The sequence below is a fragment of the Phoenix dactylifera genome, chromosome 8 (genome assembly GCF_009389715.1).
Source record: "Phoenix dactylifera cultivar Barhee BC4 chromosome 8, palm_55x_up_171113_PBpolish2nd_filt_p, whole genome shotgun sequence".
Classification (NCBI taxonomy): Eukaryota; Viridiplantae; Streptophyta; class Magnoliopsida; order Arecales; family Arecaceae; genus Phoenix; species Phoenix dactylifera.
In genome coordinates this window covers 3,635,505-3,663,494 of record NC_052399.1, presented here as the reverse complement: position 1 = coordinate 3,663,494, position 27,990 = coordinate 3,635,505, and the positions used below count along the sequence as shown (strand labels likewise).

The following is a 27,990-nucleotide window of genomic DNA, read 5'->3' as shown; positions in this document are numbered from 1 at the left end:
TTCAAGCACAATAGAAAATTATTTTATGTAAAAAAAGGCTGCTATACAGTTCGTTCCTTTCAGCATGAAATTACTGGGGGAGAATCAGGGTCCATAACATTCCAAATACTATTAGCAGCAAGAAATTTACACCCTTTCATCTCCTCTGGAAATTGAGGCACTTGATTGCCAGTGCAAATACCACAGCAAACATGATGCAGAAACCAACTACCATTACTGCAGCGATGGGCAAGAACTCATGCCTGAACCCAAAGTGGTCTTGCAGAAACGTTCTCACGGTAGTCGAGCGTGCACCGTCCGAAAGAATCATGAGGCTGTCGATGTCCCCAAATTGGGAGGTCAAGAGGCCATATAGAGTCCAAGATATTGGATCAGCCCAATAATACCATCTCCACCATCTAGGCATCCTCTGCATTGAGAAAAAAGCAAATTTTCTATAAAACATTACCCAGATGGCAATAAATGATACAATGGTAAATTTGGACCAAAGAAGTTGACAGGCATGCTACTTAAAACAGAACCAAAACAGAGTGGATGAAGTGGTGCTTCAGGGTGCTTTCTAATAACCACAAGATCTTAAAAATCAAGGGGGAGGGATTTGCAGACAGCAGTAGGCCATAATGGCTTAGGCAATGGAGAGGGCCTGTGCATAAAATAGCTGGCAAAGAAATGCTTTGGCGTTTAAGCAGTAATACAATTACATGCTTAGGAAGAACAGCATGAAGAAAGCATAGAACACCCTGATTGAGGTTATAGGTGGTGAACCATTATAACATGAGCATATACAAGGTAAATAACAGCAAACTCCAAAAGCAGCATCCAACTGGAGCCCAGGAGGTTCAAGCGCCATGGAAGACCAAAGATACCACAAAGGAGCCAAGGAGGGGAGGACATAAGAACGAATGCTGTTAAATGGACGATGTTCAAGGATATAGCTCTCCACCTGAATGAACGATGTACATCAAGCTAAAGCCAGGTAATCAAGCAAAGCCTTATCTGTGGTTACACCGAACACACAGAGAGACAGAGACAGAAGCACACTGAGAGAGAGAGCCGCACTGTATATAGCCTGCACAAGATAGCTTTTTCCATTTTTTTAAAGCTAAATTATGGCCTCCCAGAAAACATGGTACACTAATAGAATACAAAGAGACACCTAACTTAGTTTCAACTCGATGCAACTAGGGAACACTCCTTTGAGATTCCACAAGACTTCAAAAGAGTAAACAAAAGAGAAGATTGACAGGGTCTTATAAAAAGAAGTGGTTCTCTCCACAGGACAGATTAAAAATCAAACACCATTTCTAGATCAACAGAAAAGGAAAGAAAAAGATTACATTAGATGAGCAAAAGTTGCTGGTTCTTACCTTGTGCGTAATCATGAATCCACTAAAGAGATTCCACAGAGTGTAGAATGGCGCAGCTACTATTGGAGCCACAATATGATTCGGAGTGATTGCGATTGTCATCATACCGAAGAAGGTGAAGTACAGCAAAGTGAAGTACATAAAGAATATATACCATAAAAACTTCGTAACTGTCCATTCGAATGAGCCCAAAGAATAGAATATGGTCCCATAAATAAGTGCTTGCACAAGAACATACGGGAACTCGATAGAAACCTGCCCACAGAACAAAATGCACCAATTAGGTGATTAAGGTCGTCTTATATTGAATACATAAGTCCCTGAAAAAGGTCAGACCTGGGCAAATGCAAATGGTAGTGCAGAGTACATCCCTGCTGCTCTTTCTCTATATGAGACAAACCGTTCGATGGAAACCATAGGTTGAACAGCAGTGGCATTGGTAATTCCAATAAATAGGACAGCAGCATACATGGATCCCATGGCATTAAAGATATCTTGCTGTGTCTCCCTGTAAGTTTAGATTAAAAATATAGTCTAAGAGAAAAAATAACCAAAAGAAAAAATATATTTTAACCAACTTGCATAGTTAATAATGTATTGCAAGAGTCAATAAAGCACCAAATGATTTTCATCCATAACATATTATAAAGAATGAAGAAGTGATGAGATGTTCAAAGGATTACAATTAGATTCTCTCATATTGCGATCAAACATTATATGTTTATCAACACCAGCCCTCGGTTATTCCCATGTCAATCATTATTGGAACACAGACACAATACATTTTTGGGTAGGGCTATGAGGAAAAAAAAACAATTGAATTTGGTGCTGCTACAGAAATCCAAAGCAAACATTTTCCAGCAGGACATGTATCCAATGGGTGGGCCTCCCATAAAATTCATCCTTAGAATAACAGCTCCTTGGAGAGGAAAGGATAGAACCAAGACTATTTCAGGTTCAACACACGCTCCTAAAATCCTGATCTATTGCAGTGTCGGTTCTAACTAGCCAAACATATCCCAAAGCAACTCATACCTTCTTAAAAAAGCTAAAACCAATTAGTTAAATTATGAATTACACATGTATCACCCAGCTTGAAACGACAATAAAAAATGTTTATGCTATAAAGCAGATCATAGAGAACCCTTGAGAAAGTTGCATTACCTACGAAAAAAAATTGCAAAAATATTCATGAGTACCTTCTAGAACCAAATCCCCAACAGATTGTTCCAAACATCACTGAAATGATAACAGTGTAGAAGAAACGAACTGCTGTATATTGAGGATTCCTCCAATATGACAGATTCTGCTTCCAAAGACCAGCAAGATACTGGACAAGATATGACTGCGAATACTTGGTCGGAAAGCTAATCTCCTTTGATTCGCTGTTTGGCCTGCTTAAATTTTCAACTAAATTTCTATTCTGTCTGAAACATATAGCACCAACAGAATTAGAACAAAATAAAGGTTGAAAAAACATCACTAATCTTTGAAAAAAACTACACTTACTGGAAAAGTCTAGACTTCCGATAGTAATCCGCAAAGTCCAAACAAAGACGATTTTCTATCAATGGATTAGTCACCTCAAGCATCCATGCAGCGGGATTATAGCCATCCTTGATCTTAGGTACTCCAGGAATTGCCTAAACAATCATAGTGATTTATTTAAGCAAAGGGAGAGAAGCATTTTTGCAATTATTAAGAAGATAGCATGCATGACTACAGAGTCTACAGACTAAAGAAAAGAAAAGAAAATACCTCAAAGAACTCAATTAGCTTGCAGGAATTGGGGCCTAAAGGGCCAGCATATATAAGTTCTCCTCCACGCTTCATAAACAGAAGCTGTAAATACATACGTTGCATCACAAATTAAAACAAAGAACAGACATACTTCCTTTGCTTGTACATTTGATATGCCACTAATAATTTACATAACTTCCTTGAGATCATGCTACCAAAAAGTGAATTTACATCTAAGCAGTCCATGGAATGTATGTTAATTGGTCGGTGATATTAACGAAAGCATAATCAAGTCATTTCGAGGTCGGTTGGATGGTTTAAATTGGAAAAAGAAATTATGCAGCATTTTTATGTACAAATGCTTCCTTGGATGTGAATAATCAAGTAAGGTCAAACAAGCAAATTTACATACAACTGCTTTCTCAGATATGAATACCACCATAAATCAAATCCTAAATGTAAGGGAAGAGATAAACCTCGTCGAAAGACTCAAAAATGTCTATGCTTGGTTGATGAATTGTGCACACGATTGTCCGTCCAGTGTTCACTATATTTCTTACAGTTCTCATGACAATTGCTGCAGCTCTGGCATCCAATCCTGATGTTGGTTCATCCATGAACACAATAGAAGGATTTGCAACAAGCTCCACAGCAATTGTTAACCGTTTGCGTTGTTCTGTGGACAAACCATTGACTCCTGGCAGTCCAACAAGGGCACCACTTAACGATGTGAGCTCAACAAGTTCCATCACCTCTTCTACAAAAACCTGCAAAAAACCATGGCATTCCAGATAACAAATTCTGAAGTCAAAACATTAATTTGAAAATAAAACTAATTGGTTATCAAAGTTTTACCCTTCTAGTCTCCAAGACAACATGAGAAGGCAATCGGAGCCATGCTGAGTAAAGAAGTGACTCAATAACAGTCATACAAGGAGAATGGACATCATTCTGTTCGCAATATCCAGAGATTCTTGCAAAGGTTTCTTGATTTTTTGGATAGCCAGATATAGTTATGGTCCCTTCTATCAGTCCTCCAGTCTTCCTACCAGCTAAAACATCCATGAGTGTAGTTTTACCAGCCCCACTGACTCCAACAAGTGCTGTGAGTATTCCTGGCCTAAAAGCTCCAGTGACATTAACCAACAATTGCAGTCGATCCTCTAGTATGCCTTGTTGTTTCAATTCCTGCTAGCAGTACTGGATAAGAATGAAGAAATATTTAAAATTTTATTTAACATACGCAGCGAAAAAGAGAGCAGCATAAACCTACCACAGGCACATCCACATAGTAATTGATATTGGTAAAACACATAGACAGAGGTTCAAAGGGTAAAACCATGCCCTTCCTTTCCTTACCATTTGTTTCTGCATTTAAAATAAGTAATGATTAAAATATAAGTACTGTTACATGTTTCAAACCAGACTACATAGCTGAGCAATAACAACACAAAACCAAGCAAACTAAGTAAAATGGTATAACCAAGCAGTTTACTCTAAGCAAGTACAGTTGACTGCAATATCAAACCAGAGTAATGGAAAGGACACTAGAGATGTTGTAGCTTATTCAATTATGTAATGGTCACCAAAGACTCTTGCAGCTTGTGTAGCTCAATAACCATTACAAAAAATCAAGAAAACTAAGTGAAATAGATTTCACTTTTAAATTAAATATAAAAAGATAACAGCAGAGCAATTAATCTGCACAAAAGCAAAACCTCGATGCATAAACAATGAACCATGGATCCTGCATTTATTACTCGAATGTGACAGCAAGGACATCAACAAGTCTATGTACTGCTTGCCCATCTTTTTTCACAAAAACCAGTCCACGAACTCCAAGAAAACAAAGAAAAATTTTGACCTCTCAGATTTTCTCCATGTGAGGCACAGCATCAGACAAATCATGTTAATCAAAAATAATATCTCTGACCTGTCAGCATGCTTTCATGCAAGTAGGATCTTAATTCAACAATATGTCCCTTCCCTTTCCTCCTTTGATCCCTCTCCTGGAGTTCCTCTTTAGAAACCACAGCTTGTTGCTTCCCCAGAGCTGCGTTAAATTTAGACAACATAATAGCAACTCGATTAACCTTAGCAAATAGAAGGTAAAATAAACTTGAAATGCATTAGCAAATCCAGAAGGGAGCTTACGACTGAGGTAAGTCAAAAACAAGGTGAGCAGGATGTTGAATATGACCGTATAACAGAACAATGCACAAACGCCAATCCAAAACCAATAACTCTCCGTAAATAAACCATATCCTTTAAGTACTGCCTCGCCTAATGAAATATTAAGATTGGCAAGTTTCTGCAACAAGAATAAGTTATAACATGGTAAAATATCAGTAATTCATGCAATAGGATACCTCTCCAATAATTTTCCTTATGGTACAAGCATACTAAAAATAACAAAAGAAACATATAGCCAAGTAAAATTATAAGGTTTTCATGACATCAAGGCATTTAACAAGCAAAGTTTAACACATGCCCCAATATGTCATACCTTTCACTATCTCCCAAGAAGAGTGGCACACAAGGAAGGAAGCATTTTTTGCTTCTTATATTCTAAATTTCCCTTTGAGCAACATAATTTATATGCATCATAGAATGCATTTAAATAGCTTTCAAAATTTGATATATTATACATTATCATAGTCGATCTGTGTGAACAATCAAGATAGTTTAAAGTACGTGACTTGCACCAAAAACATTGATTATATTTTCTTCAAATTGAATGATCTCACAGACCCTGTTGCATAATCATGTCTTGCTCGAGTAAGTATATTAGTTCCCTTCTTTCTAGATCTTCCCCACTAAACTAGAGAAGGGCACTTGTACCAATAGTAGTGAAAAGTTGAACTGACAGTCAATATATCTGGTAAAGCTTCTATAAAGGTGTAAATTTGACATTACCGACCATAATGTTTTCAACATACAGCCTTGAAAGATTTTATGAGGAACCATGACCAGAGATGACCACTAAACCAAGGACTGCCAATACAAGGACTCCATTACCTTGTTCCAAGAATGCCCAAGGAACTCATTAACTGAAAGAGCATTCTGAGCATACATCAAAGGAGAGATCCAGTAACCCCAAATCCACCAGTTTGGAATGCTATCTGTTACAAGTAAAGCAATAAACATCAGTAGAAAAGATAACATCCACCATACAAATACACACATTAAGGGGAAAAAAAAGTGTTTTTTGATAAATCATTACCTCTAGAAATGATAAATCCTCCAAGAATCATGACAACCAGCATAGCAAAAGATCCAAAGGTATTGGCAACTATCATATTTCGACCCAAGGATGCCATCACACGGAAAAGAGCCAAAGACATTTGGTGCAAAAAGAAAAGCAACAGGAACTGCGACAGGAATCTGCAAATCAACACACTATGGTGACTCTTTCTAAAAGCAATCTCCAAACTTAACATATAATTTCATCAAGGATATGAGCAGCTATTACCTCGTAATTTGTGGATCATAACCAACCACATAGTAAGTAACTGCCACCCACATCACAGACTCTGCTAGTGAAGTTGGAATGCTTAAGAGCCAAGAAGGAAGCATATAAGTCCATGGTGGATAAAAGTGCAAGTCCCTATGCTTGTAAAGCACTGGAAGCTTTGTTATCAACAATGAAACTTCAGTGAACCCATTGAACAGAATCATTATCATTGCAAAATACAGTGCCCCAAGATAGACAATTCCATCATCTACAGTCCTATGGTGCATTGTTGTCCGGAAGAACACTGTCATTGTCACAAGAGCAACAAGCAGAAGCTGCAGAACAGCAATAACAGTCACGTTAAAGCATTTCTTAAAATTTGAATTTGTATGTCTCAAAGTATACTCTCAGATCACACTTCAATATCAAAAAAACTAACAAAACTCATAAATGCCTAACACATTAATCAACTTAGCCAAAATTCCTAAGTATATCATCCATTCTAGCAAATTTACATCATCACTGAATTTCAGATCAGCTTGAAAGCTCATAAAGCAACAGCTACCACATTAATCAACTTAGCCAAGATTCATCAATAGCTAAATCACATTATCAGATAAAGAAAATCGTTCAAAAAATAAATGAAATGACATATGAAATAATATATGTTGATGCCAAAAATTAACATGCTGCCAAGTACGCCATTAGTTAAGTTAAAGAAAATAAACATCATTATAAAATTCTAAATCCTGTATTATAACCAGAATTTTCTCAAATTCTATTTGCTTTACGATTGCAGCAGTTTTTTATCATTAATAAAAGAAATAGTTTACCCAAAATAAAAGAAAAGACATAAAACCATCATGCTATATTCATAAATTAATTCCATGAATGTTCTTCTCATCTTTACCTGAACAAATTTGAAGACATAGACAAATGAATTTCGTTTCATCAATAACAGCTGCCAGGCAAAGTTGGCCTTCAGAAGCTCAAACCTTTTCACACCATAACTAGAAGTTGATAGAGCTGCAGGATGGTTGCGAAGACAGTTATATGGAACAGCCAGTTCCTCGTATAGTCTCTTACCGACACGAAATGAATTGAAAGCATCTGCAAACTTCGATACAGGTATAAATTGGTACGGACAGTCATGTGGATACCAGTACTGCCGCTGATCTTTCTTGGATGTGACCTGAAATGACAAGTAGCATAATGAAATGAGATGAGCTATATATCAAGCAGAGGATCCTGAACCACATATAGAAGGCCAGAGATATGAGTTCTTACTTCTTGCAAAAAGTCAGCCACATTTTTCCTTTCAGGGCACCTAAAGCCCATGGCAGCAAAGAAGTCAATAGCAGCATCACGGGGTCCCTGATAAACAATCTGACCTTCAGATATAAGAATGACATCATCAAATAACTCATAAGTTTCAGGAGCTGGTTGCAGCAATGATATGATCGTGGTTCCATCAAGCGCATGGGTAGAATGTCTAAGATACTTGATGATTTGATAAGTGGTTGAACTGTCAAGCCCAGTAGATATCTCATCCATGAATAATACTCTAGCTGGCCCAACTAGTAATTCACCTGATATAATGGTTCTTATGTGATATGTATCATTTGAGAAAGAAGTCATGGAATATTTACCAGCAATTGTGAAACTGATAGATAATCAAGGAAGAGAAAGACGAAAGTTGAAGAAGACGTATGATAAGTAAACTATTTACCTGTTGTAAGTCGTTTCTTCTGTCCACCTGAGATTCCTTTAACCATCTCATCTCCAACAAGTGTGTCGGCACAGATGTCCAGCCCTAAAATCTTGGCTAGGTAAAACTTAGCACTTCAGAAAACTTAGCCTCTTATAATAATCACTAGGAAACACTTAGATCCATCATGCAGCTAATATACCAGAAAATAACACATAGCATGCAAGTCTCACACAAATAATGCAACTCATAAGAAATTGCATGCACTGATAACATTCAGCTCATTTGAATATGACATTTTTCACCGCCTTTGGTTTCAGATATAGATGTGAAGAATTCATAATCTACGTGGCAGGTTACTAAACTTTGTCCAATAATTCTCCCACTTAAATGTGGTAGGCTTCTGGGATCAAGGGATGATTAATTGAATTTTGAGGAAGTTATGTAACTGCTCCTCAACTGTAAAACCTAACAAAAATCCTCTGTATCAGTGCAGAATTTTTGATCTTGGCATCCCTAAACAAGAGAAGCACCAATTGAACCAAAGAGGCTAATCAGTAAGTCAAAAGACATAACTATTTGGTTATGAAATTTAAACCCTTCAAGGTTCCTAAGACTTTTCAAGGGCCTAGATAAAGGGAGAGTATGCAAGTTTTGACATAGGGAAGTGTGAATCTTTAGGACATACATTTTGAGCCAGAAAGTGAAATTGAAACCCAAACTGTAGCTCTGCATGCAAAGCAACTCCTCGCAGCTATCTTATAGATATACCCATTATGGATATGGAGTTAATAAGTAGGAGATACATCCAGACATGAGCACTTCCCAAGGTCCTTATCAGTTAAAAACACATGTATGTGCATCCTGGATGCAGCCCCCTTAACCTTTGTAAATGATACAAAAATTCCATGATTTTAGGTGACACAGTCGCTCTTGAACATATCAAATCGTTAAAAGAAATTCCAGATTTGATGACTTTAAAAAGCTAACTAATAGCTATAAGCTAACTAAGGGGAGAAGGGGAAAAAAAAAGCAGTCACAATCAAGAATAAAACTGCATTGAAGAAAAATGAACTTTCAATTATGGCAAGCAATAAATGCTGAAACTTTAAAGACAAAATATCTTGTTTCTAGACAGAAAGTTTCTCAAAAAGGCGGATATATTCTTGTAATTCTAACATCACCGTACCTAACAAAATGATTAGATGTTATTGAAAAAATGTAGTTATTTAAAAATTAAAAATTGTTCAGCTGATAATTATCAGTTCCCCTTATCCTATTAACATGATGGATCACTAAAATTTGATTCATGTTACAATGAGAAGCAAAAGTTCACCATGCAAGTTTCCAAAAATACCAGTCTGGTACAGCTAATGTCTGCAAGAAATCAGCACCTCTAGGTGTAAAGAATTGCATGCTTCAACATGACTGAAGGCAAAATGACCTAAAGAATGCTTGATATAATGACTAGTTGACTGCACACAGCTTTCTTAACTTTCAGAACAGCCTTACGCTGCAATGTAGCAGTCATGCTATGGAAGTACGAAAACTGCCAACAGCTTTCCTAACATTTTTCCAGAACAGTATCAGTATTACCAACAGATACAGAAATCACATTTGAAGATAAGAAAACACACTACTGATGAGCTAGCAATTGCTAAGTGATATTACTTAATGATAGAATATGGAGACATTCAAATGGTACAGGCATATACCTTGAGTATATATTCCACTACAAAGTTTGTCTGTTTGCCCTCTAGTGCTAATGCCTGAAAAGAAAACAAAATGAAGTGTATAATCTTTGCAAACAACTATGAAAACTATAAGATAGAGCCAGCTACAATCACGAACCTTCATAAATATATCCAGATCCTCATCAGGTTTTATTCCCGCATTCTTCTCTCTTCTTAAAAGTTCCATAAGCATGTCTAGATGCAGGCTCATGTTTCAGCAACAAATCAAAACCAAAAACAATTTGGATATCAAGATTTCCCAAGCTTACCATATTTTATTCCAACACCTTGACAATGTCCTGCAAATTCTAAGGTTTCCCTCACTGTCATCTCTGAAACATGCCAGTCTTGCTGACTGACATAAGCAGAAGTTCGTTGAGGAACAAATTCATCTAGATTGTGCCCGTTGTAAGTAATGTTCCCTGACATCTATAAAAAAAAAGAAAGAAACTTTGTTAGTCAGCCAAGATAAAATCAAAGCAGTGCAAACATAAGGTACTGCATTTGCAAGAAAATAGAGTATGACACATTAACTTCTCCGAATCAATAAATAGGACCACATGTGATGATCATAGCTATAATGATGAGGAGGAGGAGGACGATTATAACAAGGTAATACACAAATTTTATTTTTTTTGGTATAGTATACCCAAGTCTTATCAACCCAAGCCATGTGAGAATCACCTGCATCACTCTTTTAGTTTCATTGGGCAGCTGCAACTGCAAGAGTGAGAAGACATGGCCGAGCAACAATAAAAAATATGAGGCATTTTAGCAAGTTTTGCTTGCTGATGGGAAAAGGTTCGAGTGAGAATGTACTACAAACAGAGCAATGATAACCCTCCAAATTTTGCATTCAAGTTATGTATAATGTACTCTCCCTCTCGCTAGACTGTGCAATATGGATAGCTTTTTTAGCATGTTTTTCAGTAAGAGGATGAAACTTTTACCAATACAGGTAGAGTGTGTTCTAGTTGCGAACCCCCCCCCCCCCCCCTCCTATCTAAATCAGCAGAAGAAACATAGTGCCCTCATTAGTCATCACAAAGCCAATGTTAATACAAGGCCACCAATACAGCCAAATACAATTAAAGTTGCTTAGCTTGTGAAACAGGGAAAGGTGGCATACCTTTAGATCAGAACCAAGCCGTCCAGCAAGAGCCAAAAGCAAAGTTGTCTTTCCAGAGCTTGGAGGTCCCAAAAGCAATGTCATTCTGCAAACACCAAACATAAGCACCTGATAAGAACTAAATTACATGACAAAGAAAAAGTTATAATTGGAAGTCCAGCTTCTTTTTACCTAGAAGGACGGATGATCCCACTGATGTTATCCAATATTGGCAATTTTGTTCTCCCGCCTGGGAAGACCCTCAAATACCTTAGAAAGGCCTTCCCCCAAAAAAATAAAATAAAATATTAGATCAGAGAAGCAACAAAAAAAAGATAACAAAATCACTCAGACTACGCTAGGTAAGTGAAGAGGCCAAGTAATTCACTAGCTACGTTGATATACCATTCATGATGCTAGCTTGTCAGCAACACGAGTAAATATAAGCAGACACTTGAAATTGAAAGATCAATTTGCAGAATGAATGTTGTACAAATTACTTGAATATAAAGATGCAATACATATCCTACCTCTGTCATGTTGAAGACAAAATTGGGAATTGTGGGCAGCGCTCTACTTCCCACATGAACATAAGCATCTACCTTCAGTTCCTGAAATCGGACCTCGATCTTGGGAAATTCTAGACTCACTCTGTAAAACCAAAGGCAAGAAATGACACAAGCAAAGAAAATACCAGCAAAGACAACATCAACTCTATAATACAACTACAAGTGTAAGACGAAGTCAAACTCACATAAAAAAGCACCCTTTTGATTTTTTAATCATGCAGGAAATGCATCAAATTTCTACGTGAGACAATGGACAAGTGTAGAGAAAATGCCCCCAAGTAACCAGAGAGAGTCATCAAAAAGGTGCTGGAATCATTAGACTGGAAAGAAGGGACAAATTGCATATATAGACTAGGGTCAATTCAGAAAGGCCTGAGACAAGATAGGCATATAGAAATTAGAGATATCACGACAAACCATATAACAAGTAAATGATTGCATACGAGGAAAGATACCAAGCTTGTCAACAACGGGGAAAAAAACAGTAAAAAACTTATGTGAATAAAGCTAAAGAATTGGCTAGAACACTGGTTTACAAAAGATGACTACGAAAATTCATAAGCGCCACCAGTACCAGCTCTACATGACTACATACCCGGATAAAAGATTTCTTTGAAAAATTTCCGGAACTCACTCATATAAATAATTCAATTATAACAGTAGTACGGAAAATATTTGTAAAACTTGAAATATAGATTCCAGTACCAAACTGTGATAATATTTGCTGCAAGCAATACTACAGTCTTGCATAAAACCGAGGGAAAAGAACATTGACTTCCACTCCATGCTCGCCGCATTAATATTTGATCCAAAAAAAAAAAACTTGTACGCTACCAGGAAAAGCACGAATTCGCATGAAATAGAGGAAAAGAAATACTGATATGGATTCGAACAGGAAGAGAACGTTTAAAAACTTTATATTAAAATTGAGAAGAAAGTAAATAAATTTTGGATGCAAGAAAACTAAAAACAAAAGAATATGTCAAAGGTTAATGAAGATCAAAATCCCCAAAGAAAATGTAGCTGCAAAAACAAGATAGCATGCTTCGATCATACTCGAAGTGGGGCCAAGATTCCATGTCGAACCAAAACGCAGGCACGACAACAACGAAAGAAAAATAACGAAGGGAAAAGAGAGAAGCTCACGCGTCGAATCTTCGTCGGATCCGCTTGAAGAACTGCTCGGCATCACCAGAATCGCCAACAAGGCGGTCGATCAAGTCCGTGCGGTCCCCCGCGGAGAGGCGGGCGACGTCGACCTCGGAACGAACCCCGGCGTTGGCCCGGAGGATGCCGCGGCGGACGCGTGCGAAGGTGGGTAGGCGCTCGAGCGCGGCCCACCGGAGCGCCTCCTCCTCCTCGTCCCCGCATTCCCTGAACGAGCTCGACCTCGAGAACGCCGCCTCCGCGGAGTTCCACATCCCGACGATGACGACCACCTCAGTCGCGACGAGGACGATAAAAGGCTGTGGATACTAATAGAGCAGGAGGAGGAAGGAATACCGCAGTAGCAGAAGAAGAAGAAGAAGAAGAAGAAGAGGTGAAGAAGGACGGATGGGTTGTGGTGATTGCTTTCACCGACTTCGTAGGCTGTGAGGGGGGTTGGTAGGTCGAGCATTTATTTCCCCCCCTCTTCCAACTCCCTCTCTTTCTCGCTCGCCTGCTGCCGTTTTCTCTGCCTCTCTCCTTTCTCGCGGGTCCTCGGGGAGGAGTGAAGGGCAAGTGGGTTTAAGCCTGATTTCTTGATTTTCTTGATTTCTTGATTTCTTGATTTCTGCCTGCTCTGGCGGTTGGTTTGTGACGTTAAAAAGCGTCTTAAGCGCGAGCGCGTGCATGTGATGCGCGTCGGAGGCATTAATTGCCGGAGAAAAGCGACAGGCGCCAGAGTAGGCCGTTGGTTGGGTTTGTTTTCACCATCGCCAGTTTGGTTTGGGCGCAAAGCTTTTTTTTTTTTCCTCTTAAAAATATAATTTTTTAAAAAAAAATTTAAAAAAAAATATTTAAAAAATATTTTAACATATTTAGTTGTCCATAAAAAAGTGATAGATTTTTAGAGTGCTTATGTTTGGTTGATACCCACTTTTCTGAAAAAGTTATGCGTAATTCCTATTATACCTTTAATAAAAATTAGATTTTTAATACTTCTTTAATGCTAAAGGAGCTTTTTTTTCGAAAAAGAATAAAAATAAAATAATTTCCGGCTCACGGAAAAGTAATTTTTCTATATTTCTTATGAAAAAAACTTTTTCATGAAACATGGGAATCATATTCCCATGGAAATACAACTTTTACATCTCTCTCCTTTGAAAACTCCAACCAAACAAAAGGCATCTCATTACTTTTTCGTTGATCATACTTTTCTTCTTCTTTTCCCACAAACCAAACGGGCCCTTAGTTTTTTTCGTATCAATCTAGCATGAATAAAAAGCCAGCAAAACCAAAAGAAAGAAAATAAAGAAGCAGTACAAAAATAGTTTCTTGACAAGACTAACAAATTTTTCTTAAATGCTGAACAGCAAAAACGGCAACCTAATGTGTCATCCTATTCACCGCATAATATATACATACAATTCAGAAGGTATTGCATTTCTCCACTATTTGAAGTAAATCATAGAGCATAGAGTTTTCACCATTGGTGCTTTGCCCGCCCAGTGATGATTCGATAAATTTTGATTTTTAAGCTCGCATCGCAGCTACGAACAAAAGTTTACAATCAGTAAAATAAAAAAAATAAAAAAGCAATATAAAAATAATCTCTTGACAAGATCAAATGAATCGCTTCTAAATGCTGGACAGTAAAAACAGCGATCCAGTCTGCCACTCTATTCACCTTACGATATACATATACAACCTAGAAAACGCTGCAGTGCCTGAAGTATATCACATAGCATCGCAGAAGCTTGCATCCATTGACACATTGCGCGAGACACGTGACCTCGGAGATGGGCTTCGTACGTGGTGTATCGGTCCATCACTTCTTAAAAAAATGATAAGCGTTTTAAACCAGATAGATTATATTACTTCGGCCCCGCGACATGGTGCAATGGACCTTTCTATGACAAGTAGTATGGTGTTGAACGTTGAATTTAAAAAATAATAAGAAGAAAAGGAAAATTATGATCTCCTTTTTTTTCTGAAAACATCTCTGAGAAAGTGCAAATAAGTAGACTGGTTTTCCATCTTTGCAGGAATCCAGTAATCATCATTTCCATGCACAGAGCAATGCCAGGGTAATGATCAAGTATGATATGAACCCTCGGCTTAATGATCTGTGACCACGCAAATTCTAATCAACCATGCTAGCGTCGCGCCACATTAAGAGATACCTGGTGCGAGGAAACATGAGACATGTAAAAGGATATTTGTAGTAGATAGATAGATAGATAGATAGATAAAATAAATGTTGGCTAAAGAATAGATTGGCTTGCTAATTTCTTGGCAATTATGATGTGTACTTAGGTGAACCAGAGTCTGGGAGGATATAATCTCAGTTCTCCATGTTCTCTCCGGTCCAACCACGAAGCTCAATAAAACATGGCCGTCGTACGATTGGCAGACTGGCTGTCTCCAGTTCAAGGTTGAAGCGGAGAGAATCTAAACTTATCTATGGTACCAAACTAAACGAGAGTGCAGGCTCTTAACGACCCCATTGGAAACTCTTAGGCCATGGACTAAGAATGTGGGCCGCTGAGCTGTGTACATAGGTCAGGGAAAGAGGCAGGGAGAGATCGTTTCAAATTTCCAAAAAAATCACCACAAACAGTGTCGGCAATCACTTTGATTTCCAATCCTGAGTGGTACTCCCAAAATTTCATCGTATGATTGCAATTATTTTGGTAGGAATTCTTGTCTCTCTGTCTTGTGAGACCATAGGGTAGCAATTGTACTGTATATAAATTAAGCGACGAGGGGACCAAGAGCGTACCCGTGCGCTCCGATGGCTGGGAACCACACGGCACGCTGCCCTCCTCCTCTTCTTCTTCTTCTTCTTGTTTTTTTTTTTTTTTTTTTGGTAGATTGGTAGTTTGCGTCAAACGAACATGAGTCCAAAGAAAAATAAAATGGCACAAAGGTATAGAGACAAGATCAGATCATGTCTACAAAACTTTTTCTAAATAATGAGCAGCAAAAGAGGTAACCCAATCAGCTGTCCTATTTGCCTCTAGATACACATGAACAATCTGCATAGAAATGCAACTGGATACTGATCTCCGGATGTCCCTGAGTAATAGGTAGTCATCGTTCTGCCGCTTAGCCTGCCGAATCGACTCAATCACTATCGAAGAATCTCCCTCTAGGATGATGCGACACTTCTCGCATAGGTGGTCTTCTCCCATACCGTCATGAGCTCAGCTTCAAAAGCAATCACGTCGTTGGTGCGCTGCCCGCCAGTCGCAATCAATCTAGAACTGTAGTTTCGAATCATAAATTTTGTTTCTTTTATATTTTCGTCTGCTAAGATACTGCCGTCGAAATTTATCTTAAGATGATCAGAAGATGGAGGCCGCCGAGAAACAAAAATCATGCAAGGTAATGTAGAAGCGGTGTGGAAGACTCAGATATTCCTGACCCACCCTCGGAGGGCGACTGGGCAGCGGAAATGGCACGCTGTCCTTTCGAGGGCCAAAACTCAAACACATAACGCGCATTCATTGGGGTGGGTGGAGCCACTTCCTCGCCCACGGAAGGGAAAAGCATTGATTGATGCTGTTCCGAATCCCTCCATGCCAGGGTAAAGGTAGCCAGCTAACTCGGGAGAGGAGCGAAGGAAAAAGTACGGTCAAAATATATATATTTGAATGAATTTTTAAAAAAAAATAAAAAAATAGAATTTTTATGAAAATAAAAATTTATATTTTATGCATAATAAAATTTAGATAGAATATGAAAAAATCACCCTCTACTAGCTATAAATTGAAGTATTTTTTTTTCAAAAATATTTTTAAGTTTTTGATAGAATAAAATATTTTTTAATTAAAATATTTTACTATATATACATATAGTAAAATAGATGCTCAAAGCTTCCCAAACGACCTTTTTCATCCATATGACCTATCATGGCCTTTGCTATAATTTTGGGGTTCCTGCTCCTTACTTTCGGAATCCGTCGGTGCAAGGTGGTAGTAACGAGTGATACATAGGCATCCCTGTTCAACCACGCTGACCCATTTAATGGCTTGCAATATGGTTGGGTATGATCTTAATGGAGTTTAAAAGATTAGAAAAATGAGATCCTGGGGCTTGCTCCAAGAACACACCTCTTTGCTCGGCAATCAATATCCTACATCTGAGTCTTTTTATAATGCACCTCCAAGTGTGTTAATCTAGATAATTATAACATAAATAAGTTTTTTTTTTTTTCTTAATAAGTAGGTAACAAATTGATCCTTCGTACCATTAATATACTATTTTTGAGCAACTTATGCCATGTATTTTTTGTAAACAAATTTATGCTACCTAATAATAATGCCATGCTGATAATTTTTTTGAACTCGATTTAGTTAGCACCATCCAATCGAATCCGATTCAATTGTTTACTCGTTTAATAAGCTAATTTTTAAGTTCAGCCAAAGTCAATTATAGCAGTCAAAAACTTTCGCATAAGCTTTTTATCGAGATACGTGGTCTTTACCTCTAAACCTTATTCTTCGACTGTGTGATTCATGTTCGTTTGGCATGTTGTCTTAGATTTTTTTTTTTTTTTTAATCTCCGCTTTGCTACAAGATGGAGCTGGTCCACAACTTTTGGTTTCATTTCCAACCAAAGACGACGACTGATGGAGACGGATTGGAAATGATGCTCATGACGAGCATGACTTGTGGCAAAAATTTTGATTTTTAACTGCTTATTCGCTGATGCATGTGTTCAGAAAATACCACAATCACGTATATCAGCGAAGAGTATATTTTGCATCTCTTGTAAGCAAACACTATACCAACAAGCCTGTTGATATTCTCTTTGTTGTAGTTTTTTTACACATTAGCTCTTACAAATTACAATCTATTTGATTTGAATATTGTTCGTCCTTTAGTTTCTAAAATTACTTGGTAATGCCTGAAGTACATTTGTCAGACATACAAGTCCTTCCCCTTGACTGCTTCAACCATGGTGTGGTGAAGACCTAGAAGCTTAGCAAGCTATGAAAATGATTCATATATCTTTGTTTGCTTTTCAAAGGAAGATCATGACTCATGTCACGTTTTCCCTTAGAAGTTAAAATCATGGACGCGGAACTCTTGTCTCCCTTTCGTTTCCACCATGTTCCTTGTGGCGTTTATTTCTGCGAGAAAAACTCCAAATTGCCTTACAATATCTTTTCTCTTGTCTCTTTTTTTTTTCTCGGGACATTCTCAGGAGCTATATCAACTTTGGTGAATATCATGTTGTCTGAATTCCAAACCGAAGTCGGAGCACAGCTCGGTTGCCCCTGAAATCGGCAGAACCCAAGAAGGACGAGGTGGCCGAGGTGTGAGGGAAGTCTGGCTTCCTCTGAAGATGGCCTGCAAGAAGTCTGCTTGTCAAAAAGTTTTCTCCAAGAATCCTTCGATGCCTAAGTCAGAATAAAGAGGCGACAATATGTTAAAAAAAATTTTAGCAGAGTGGTCTGGCCCGGATTCGTCCACCCCAGCCGAGGAGGCCCATCAACTTTGGCCCGCGCCTCTAGAACCTCGAGGTGAAAAGGCTGAGGTGAGAAGGCCAATTTGAGAAGACCGAGTAAGAAGGTCGAGATGGAGGCCGACTAGAAGAAAGTAATATTGTACAGCAATCTTTCCTTTCATATTTTATATTTCCGACTGTTGTCGTTGATGAATCCGGACCAAGGTTGAAGCACTGCTTAGACAATCATGAGGTCGGCTGGAGACAAGCTGAGTAAGCTGGTTGAGGTATAGGACACCAGTCTCTTCCCGAGATAGCCTGCAAGAAGTCCGCTTGCCAGAGAGTTTCTAGCGGGGGAACCTCCGATGTCTAAGTCAGAATAGAGAGGCAACAGTATAGAAGAGATAAAATTTTGGCAGAGGACGATCTGATATCGTGTAGTGCGTGTTCTTGCATTATCTAAGGTCCCAGCTAATAGCACAACCTTGATGTGGGTGGCATACAGTATTGAACGCGCATCGAATGAACAGTTGCCACAATAACCAATGCTGTTACGACGGTCAATTGTCAGAACTGTCAGTCCTTATCAGCACATGTTGATTGGATTTTTAGACTGTTCACCTCAGTTGGTTGGCTTCTTAGCTGGAGCTAAAGTTGCGTGCTTCCGTCTATACCGAGATTATTGAGGTCGATCTTTATCCGAAATCGAGGTATCCAATATTTTTTCTATCATCTATCATTGTTTTAAAAAAAATTTCTAATTTAAAGTAGGGAAGGATTCGGCCGGAGACAGTCCGGTAAATTTTTCTATTATTTCTATGTATAGTTCGGTTTATCTCTGTCAATTGACTGATGCACTCCAAACATCCAATAGGGCAGCATTTTGCTATCAACACCTTCCGTTAGTGATGGAAACAGGAGACCTACACGTACCTTTTGTGCAGCTGGGTGCATGAGTCCAGCTTATTGAATAGCCATAATACTCTACCGAAGAGGAAGAACTGTGACAGGCTAGATAGGGAAATAATAAATAGACCTTAAGAAAGAAGGGGAGAAATGGTTGGATGACCCTTTTAAGTACAAGAGAAGAAAATACTAGTGTTGACGTCTTATCTTTTTTTTGATTCTCCTCATACTACGACCAGTCGCATACGCTCTTTCTTCCTCTCTCACACATTCTTTCTCCTCCAACCCCTCCTAACCCGGATAAATAAATACTAAAATATCTAAGATAAACACTGATCATAAAATAATAAATATATATAGGATTAAAAAATATAAATTTTATAAAAATAAATAGAAAAAAGTCCGGCTACTCTCATCAGAGTTACCTCGTAGTAAATAATAAGAATGGAGAAGAATAAATAAAAGTTCAGAAACAATAAATATTAAGTGCTCAAAAATAAATATTAATTTGTTAAAAAAATATTAATTTTTATTAAAATAAATACTAAAATGTCTAGTATAAATACTTAGTTTGTAGAAATAGACACAAACACGAGAGTGGGAGGGGACAATGATGTGTCATGTCCTATCTCATTAAGACATATGTACTGTATTGAAAAAAAAATATGAGTACTATTCCATCCTATTAATGCTGCCTTTTTGGATTTTTTTTTGGATGTAATGATGATTGGGGGGAGGGGAGGTTGTTAATGGTTGTTTAGAATGCCTTGAGATGGTAGTTGGATTCGGATTTGACTCCACTCAAGACACGTCTTAGTTTACATAAATTTTTTTATTAAAATAATTTTTTTTAAAAAATAATGCTTGAATATACTATATCTAAAAAAATAATTTTTTCATATTTAGTTGATAAAAATAATACATTATAAAATAATTTATATTTTATTAAGCATCTATTTTTCTAATATATATATATATATAATACCTATTATATTTTTAATAGAAATAAAGAACTTATCTCATTTTATCTAAAATTTTAGAGTACTTTAAAAAAAAATACTCTTATTTTCAACCGGTGGAAAAGTGAATTTTTTTTATTTTGACATGATTCTTCTTTTCCATAAAAAGTAAAAAACTTGTTTTTCAATTTCAACTAAATATGAGATATTTTTTATTTTTTTATTGATCATATTCTCTCTCTCTCTCTCTCTCTCTCTATATATATATATATATATATATATATATATATACCTTTTCCTTATTTTGGAATCCGTTAGTGCGAGGTCGTCGTAACTGACCCATTTATTGGCTTTCAATATGGTTGGGTATGACCTTACAGCATAATGGAGTTTTCTTCCTTTTTTTTTAAGTGGATTTACTGTTCGATGAAGTTTTCTACCTAAAAAACAAAAAACATCAAGGAGTTTTCTTAGACAAGTGGCTTTAAACTAGAAAATATTAGACAAATGTGACCCACAGATAAATAAACTTAGATAATTATAATGTAAATAATTCTTTCTTTCTTTCTTTGATAAATAGGTAACAAATTGGTCCTTCATACCATTAATATACTCTTTGGAGAAACTTATGCTACTTATTAATAATGCCATACTGATAATTTTATTATTTTTGAATATATCAGTTATACCGGCCTAAAATTTTCACTTAAGCTTCTTGTCGAGATATGTGATTTCTACCTTTAACCTAGAGCTAATCATGAGCCGAATCTCGGATATAAGCTATATTATTTTATTTTTCTTAACATCCAAGTTTGGCCTATAATCAGTTTTAATCTAACCCTTTACTCATTTACTTGGATTTTTTTATTCCTTCACTTTGCTCCAAGATGGAGCATGTTCTTCATACGATGGTCCTAGTATGGTTTTCTCTCTAATGTGTTGGTTTAGAAAATATCACCATCACATATATCAGGAAGAGTAAGAGTACATTCTGCAGCTCTTGTATGTAATATTTCTGACCTTAGTGCAAGCAAACAAGCACTATGACAGACAAACCCGTGACTTTCTCTTGCTTAAAAGTTGTTTACACATAGCTCTTGCCAATTGCAATCTACTGGATTTGAATATTATTCCTTTATATCTAAAATTACTTACCTTTCCCTGAATTACATTTGTTAGACATACAAGTCCTTTTTTTCCCTTGGCTACCTTAACCATGGTGTGGTGAAGGCCTAAAAGCTTACCACCGAGTTGCGCAAATGATTAGTGTCTCCTTGTTTGTTTTTGAAACAAACGAAGATCATAAACTCAGGTCATTTTTTCCCGTGGTGATCAAAGGTAAAACCATGGATGTGGAACTCGGCTCCCTTTCGTGGGGGGGGGGGGTTTCGTGTACAGGTCGCAGGTTTTCGTGTGCCTTCTCCGACCCATGGGCTCACTGCCTCACGTATGGGTACGTCACCTCAACGCCACCTTGGTACAGATGGAAGGACAGCATATCTGCCAACAAGCCGTCCGGACGTGGGACATCCGGTGTTCTAATTTAATCGACACCTGTGCGTTTCGAACTCGGACAATTCAGATGAAATTATCGTTCCCTTACTATTAGGCTACCACCTTGGTGGCTTTCCTACATTCTCCTTGATCTTTCTTTCTGCGAGAAAAACTCGTAACTGCGGACGTGAGCCTGGGGAGGACACGAGACATGAGTGTATGTTCATAAGAACTGAGATGTAAATATAAGAAAAGAGAGGAACAGGATGCATATTTAAAAAAATATCATTTAGAAACTAATATGGTAAAAATAATTATATTGCATCATTAAAAGGTTAAAAAAATAACCTTTTTTTTTGGGACTATTAAGTCTGTTTGGAGAAAAAACTCTCTCTCTCAGATTAGGGGTGGCAATCGGGTCGGGTCGGATCATAAAAGGGTCGAGTCACATATAGGTCGGGTCAGAAAATCATAAACTTGAACCCGACCTGTTTATTAAACAGGTCAGAAATTACAACCTTAACCTGACATGTTTATTAAACAGATAACCCGATCCGACCCGTTTAACCTGTTTAATAAACAGGTAACCTGTTTACCCAATCCGACCCAACCTGTTTAACCTGTTTGCCCACCCTGATCCGTTTAACTTGTTTAGACTTGTTTAACCTGCTCAACCCAACCGGTTTAACCTGCCCAACTCGACCTATTTAGACCCGTTTAACCTGTTTAGACCTGTTTAACCTGTTTAACCCGTTTAACCTGTTTAGACCTGTTTAACCTGCCAACAGTTAAACGGGTTAAACGGTTTAAACGGGTCAGACATCTAAAATCCATATCCGACCCAATTAATAAACAGGTTAAATGGGTCGACCTGTTTACGACTCGAATCTGTTTAGGCCAAACCCAAACCTATTTATGGCGGATCGAACACGGATCAGATTGGCGGGTCGGGTCATATTTTGCCACCCCTAGTCTCTCTCTCTCTCTCGCATACACACTATAAGCTACACGAGGTACAGTCGATCTTCTTTATCACCGTTTTATTGGCATGCATCTTAAAATATTTCAAACAATCTTCAGTATAGAAGTAGCAAGTTATAACTTGATTAATAAACAATTTATTTTAAGTATATATAGACTTAACGTAAATAGATTTGGATAACCAATAATCAATCTATCCAAATCTGCTTATTAAATGGATTGGATTCAGATTTATATCTTTAACTGTTTAATCCATTTTGAATCGTTTGATAATTGGATGGAATTGTAATCGGACACATTTAATCCATTTAAGACTTATTTAATTCATTTTAAATATGCTGTTTTTGTCATATTTAATCCGACTTAGTTAACTTATTTAACCCACTATTTAACTCATTTATGTCATGCGAAACTTACTTGACCTATTTAACCTATTTAATCTAACTTAACCTCTTTAATAAATGGGTTATACGGCTCAAGTTATCTATTTAATAATTAGGTTATGTTGAGATTTTTTAGATTTTTTTAATCTGTTTAATAAATAGATTGGGTTCCAGTTGACAAATTTTTGATCCAATCTGATTTGATCCAATTGCCACTCCTATGGTAACCGGCAAACCCTATTGCATAAAAGAGGGGGAAAAAAAAGCATCAACTAGTGGAGCAAGATGCGCTGCCACAATAACACACATCCCTCGGGATGCATCCTTCTTCATGCTTTCTCTCCGCCCATCCTCCTCTAGATTTTGCAAAAATAAATACTAAAATATCTAAGATAAACACTAACTCTAAAATGATAAACACTTAGTCTACATAAATCAATACAAATATCTTATAAATAAATAGAAAAATATCTGGCCACCTTCGTGAAGTTGCCTTATGGTAAATGATAGCAAAGAAGGGTAAATAAAAAGTTCAGAAGAAACACTAAATGCTCAAAAATAAGTACTAACATGCTAAAAAAAATATCAACTCTGTAAAAATAAATGAACACTAGTCTGCATAAATAAATATAAATATTATAATAATAACGATATTATTAAGGCATGAGATTGGGGAGAGAGGGCAATGTGCATGTACCATCTCATTAAGGTATGAGTCTGTATCAAGAGACGTGTAGAAGAGCATGAGTCCCATTAATGCTCATTTTTTTTAAGGTGTGGGTATGAAATGCCTCAAGATATGTGCCGATTGGCTTAGCTAGACTCGAGTGTAGCCCAATCAATCTATCGTGATAGAGAAAGGATCAAGTTATACTTTTGTTTGAGTTGAACGATTAGACTGTTGGATGTGATCGATCTACTACTTTTAAAGTACTAAAATCGTATTAAAGCCTGCCGACCTATGCATCAAATAAATTTTTTATAATTTTTGAAATTTGCACACATATATTTACATAAATATATATAAATGCTTATACACATACATACAATAACATCCCCGTTGATTATGCACATATATAACCGAATATAATCTACTATCTATAAATTATTTATATAATAAAAATTATATAATTTAATTTTTTTAATTTATATATTATTGGCAGAGGTCTAAAGAGCCGAGTTAGTCCTACCGCCTGCCAGCATGGATTCCTGATGTCTCTGGCATGTGGGTCACACGTGGCGGAGGCCGACTGGATGTCGGTCAAGTCGACTCGAGGCGCTTTGTACTAAAGAGCTCCTGGATGGTTGAGGTATTAGAGTAGCGCCTTCACTAACAGCAATTGATTTTGGTGTAATGGTAAATATTCGATTCTACATATATCATTGGATTAAAATTGAAAAATTTAAATAATATAAAAAAACCAAACATTGATACGAATCTTCCAATTATATACATACATATATATTAAATAGATAGTATAGAGGTAGTAAATTATGTCCCCATCGTCGGTACGTAGCTTTCATTCATCCAACTGAAAAGAGAAATGACTCTTTAAAAGTCACACATGCTGTAACTTCTACATTACTGTTCTTGAATAAGGACCAGCCTAGTTAAGGATCACCCGACAAAAAGCTAGTGTTCATAAATGCAGCAATTGGTGAAAGTGATGATGTTTTAGTCCTAATCTTTTCTTCTCGTAAAAATAAAAAATTGAATGCCGCATTTAGTTCGCTAGCTAGCAACAACATTGAATGCCACCAACCATACTTTGTGCGCTAGCATTTAGAGGCTTCCCGATGAGAATGACCGTCGAGCTCCAGCTTCCACAGGCTATTGATTGGTTGGAAATAGCGCTCTCTCCGACCCCCTGAGCTGGTGAAGACTTTGCGAGCTTTACCAAATGACGGGATCAAATTCTGGTTTGCGGAAAGAAGAGCAAAAAAAAAAATGGTCAACTAAAAAAAAGAAAAAAAGAAAAAAAAAGAAAAAAATACTTTATGTTTAGTTGGAGTTTTTGAAAAAAAAAAAAAAGTAGCTCTTCTATAGAAATAAGGTTCTTGCATTTTATGAAAAGAAAAAAATAATATCTAGTCGCTTGATTCATAGTAATTTTTTTTTTCTTATTGGAATAGTTTTTTTGAGAATATGATGCATGGGAAATAATTTTAACATGGTTGATAATGAAAAAATGGCACATCCTAAAATGTCTTATATTGGGTTGAGCATCTACTTTTTTGAAAAGAATATATGAAATATCTCTTATATCCTTAATAAAGGAAAATACTTTACTCATAGTCATAGATTTTGATGACTTAAGAATATTTTTGGAAAAAAAAAGAAATTTCAATTTTTAATCGGTGGAAAAATAGTTTTTTCATGTCTCTCATGAATTTTTATTTCCTATGAAATATAAGAATTTTATTCTTATGGAAATGCTACTTTTTTCTCTCTTTTATTTGAAAACTCTAACCAAATAAGAAATATTTTTTTTATTTTTCTATAATGATACCTAAAGAATATCTGATAGAATACAATAAAGCATGCCTAAAGGAACAAAGCCAAAACCAAGGACTCCCACAACTTCCCACATAAAGTTTAACCCTCTAAATCTCACCAATCCTATCAACCGCACCAAAACTTCTTTGTGCCATGTCCCTAAAGAATACGCAATAGAGTACAATAAAGAAGACCTAAAGGAGCAAAGCCAAAACCAACCGAGGAGTCCCACAACTTCTTGCATAAGGTTTAACCCTCTAAATCACACCAACCCTATCAACTGCCCCAAATCATCTTTTGTGCCATGTTCCTGAAGAATACACGATAGAACACAATAAAGAATAGCTAAAGGAGCAGAGCCAAAACCAACTAGGGACTCCCACAACCTCGCACACAAGGTTTAACCCTTTAAATCACACCAACCCTATCAACTGCACCAAATCTTCTTTTGTGCCATGTCCCTGAAGAGTACCTAATAGAATATAATAAAGAATACCGGAAGGAGCAATGTCAAAACCAACAAAGGACTCCGACAACCTCTCACATAAGGTTTAACCCTCTAAATCACACCAACTCTATCAACCGCACCAATTCTTCTTTTGTGCCATATCCCTAAAGAAAACCTGATAGAATATAATAAAAAATATCTAAAGGATCAATGTCAAAACCAACGAAGGACTCCCACAACCTCTCACATAAGGTTTAACCCTCTAAATCACGCCAACTCTATCAATTGCACCAAATCTTCTTTCGTGCCATGTCCCACACTAGCGGTGCAAGGCCACCATTCGGCATTGTGCCATTGGTGATCAGAAAATTCTCACGCTATTATCAAGAAAAAAAATCTCAAAAAAAATAGTCACATTAATACAGAATAATGGTACAACAGCACAGGCTCTTAACCAGGGCACTTAGGAAAAAAAAAAGAAGAAAGAACACTCCATGTGATACATTTAAGGCTGCAAATGGGTCGAGTTGACTCGTGATCCGACTCGACCTATTTTGGAGGACCCATGGGGTTGGGATGGATTCTACAATTAGATATATTTTATTTTTCAGGCTAGGTCTGAATTTACTGAATTTAGATTCGATCCGATCTATTTAAAATTTGAATAATTTTAGATTTCAATCCTGTGGCCTGCCCCGCTCCGATGCTAAGTGTGCATCTAGGAAGAATCTCGATGAAACAACCACTTCAGCCTGTGGCAGGCACCATTGATGACCTGTGGACCCACTGGAGGAAATCTACTAATAAATAAAGAAACAAAGCTGGCATGGGATTGTTTTAATCGTATGGATCCAGCTTCCCGTCGTAGCCCCCGAATTGGATTACAATGCGTCAAAGAATCTAGATCGTAACCCATGGGATCCACGTCGATAGCTTTTCAGTCGTTCGGACTAGCATTTTCCTAACTAACTAGATAGCCAATTGGCTAACGAGGAGAAAATATTTACAAGGCCATGGAGTCGCAAACATTTTTCTGGCTGGAACTTGTAAGGCGTGGGAAGGAATCAGGACAATAGGTTACGGAATTCCAAAAGCAGTACTTTAATTGCCAGACCCGAACCGGACACGGCCCGAACTTGAAATTTTTGGATTGGATCTAGGTTATACATAGACCCAACCCGACCCGAATGATCCGTTGGGTCAAAAATTGTAGCCATGAACCCGGCCCGACCCAACCCGATCTTCTATTGGCTTGGGTCTAAGTCCAAAATTAAGATCTGAACAAGAAAGTAGGTTGGGTTGGAGTTACTCATGATCCGGTCCGATGCAACCTATTTGCACCTCTAGATAGATGTGGCGTCCAAATGTAGTGAAAAGGACAGCAACGGACAACACTAATCTTAACACGACCCCTAGCAATAAACTTTCTTTGGCATCAAAATGTTGGACACCAGAGCACTAACCCTTGCACATGGAGCCACATTGGCCTTGAGACTAAAACTCACATGTTATTGTACCACAAAAAAGAAGTGTACAACTTTATTTTAGAGCTAAAATCACGGATTGCTCTATGCAGCGTTGAATAGATCTCACGTCAGTTCTCAATTTGGAGGGCAATTCATGGAATTGCATATTATTGACCGTCATATTCTACAATCACCCTCCAAGTGATTGAAAGTATAAGGTATCGATATACCACCCCCTCCCCCCCAAAAAAATAATAAATAAATAAATAAAGGTATGCATAGCCGAAGATTATTTTCCCTCTTTATCGAAAAAGAGGAAAGCATGTGAAAAGATAAGGGCATCAGAGAAAAATTTCCTCAACTCTCTGGGGCTTTGCAGCAAGATTTACGTTAAACGATAAAGAAGAAACGAGAAAACGAGGAAGAACAAGAAGAAAAATTCCCCATATTTAGCATCTTTCAATTTGCTAATGAAAGCTGGTTGGAACAGCATTTCCTTCCGTTGGAGGGAACAAAAAATAAAAGATCATTACACTCTATCTACTTCTTTTTTCTAATTATACAGCAAGCAAATTTTCG

General features: G+C 37.2%; 1 protein-coding gene across 1 annotated transcript; it reads right to left on the bottom strand.

The window, feature by feature from the left end:
- LOC103717446 (ABC transporter G family member 31) lies at positions 1-13,218 on the bottom strand. The gene is made up of 24 exons (XM_008805834.4): positions 12,826-13,218; positions 11,641-11,761; positions 11,303-11,391; positions 11,132-11,216; positions 10,272-10,431; positions 10,121-10,197; positions 9,985-10,038; positions 8,291-8,381; positions 7,849-8,150; positions 7,472-7,753; positions 6,580-6,896; positions 6,331-6,491; positions 6,126-6,229; positions 5,262-5,418; positions 5,041-5,160; positions 4,381-4,475; positions 3,963-4,295; positions 3,584-3,874; positions 3,126-3,209; positions 2,877-3,010; positions 2,567-2,794; positions 1,704-1,875; positions 1,368-1,622; positions 1-409 (listed from the first exon to the last, which is right to left on the bottom strand). The coding sequence occupies exons 1-24, from the start codon at positions 13,098-13,100 to the stop codon at positions 137-139; spliced, it is 4,260 nt and encodes a 1,419-aa protein (XP_008804056.1). The 5' UTR covers positions 13,101-13,218; the 3' UTR covers positions 1-136.
- Between the last annotated feature and the right edge of the window lie 14,772 nt (positions 13,219-27,990).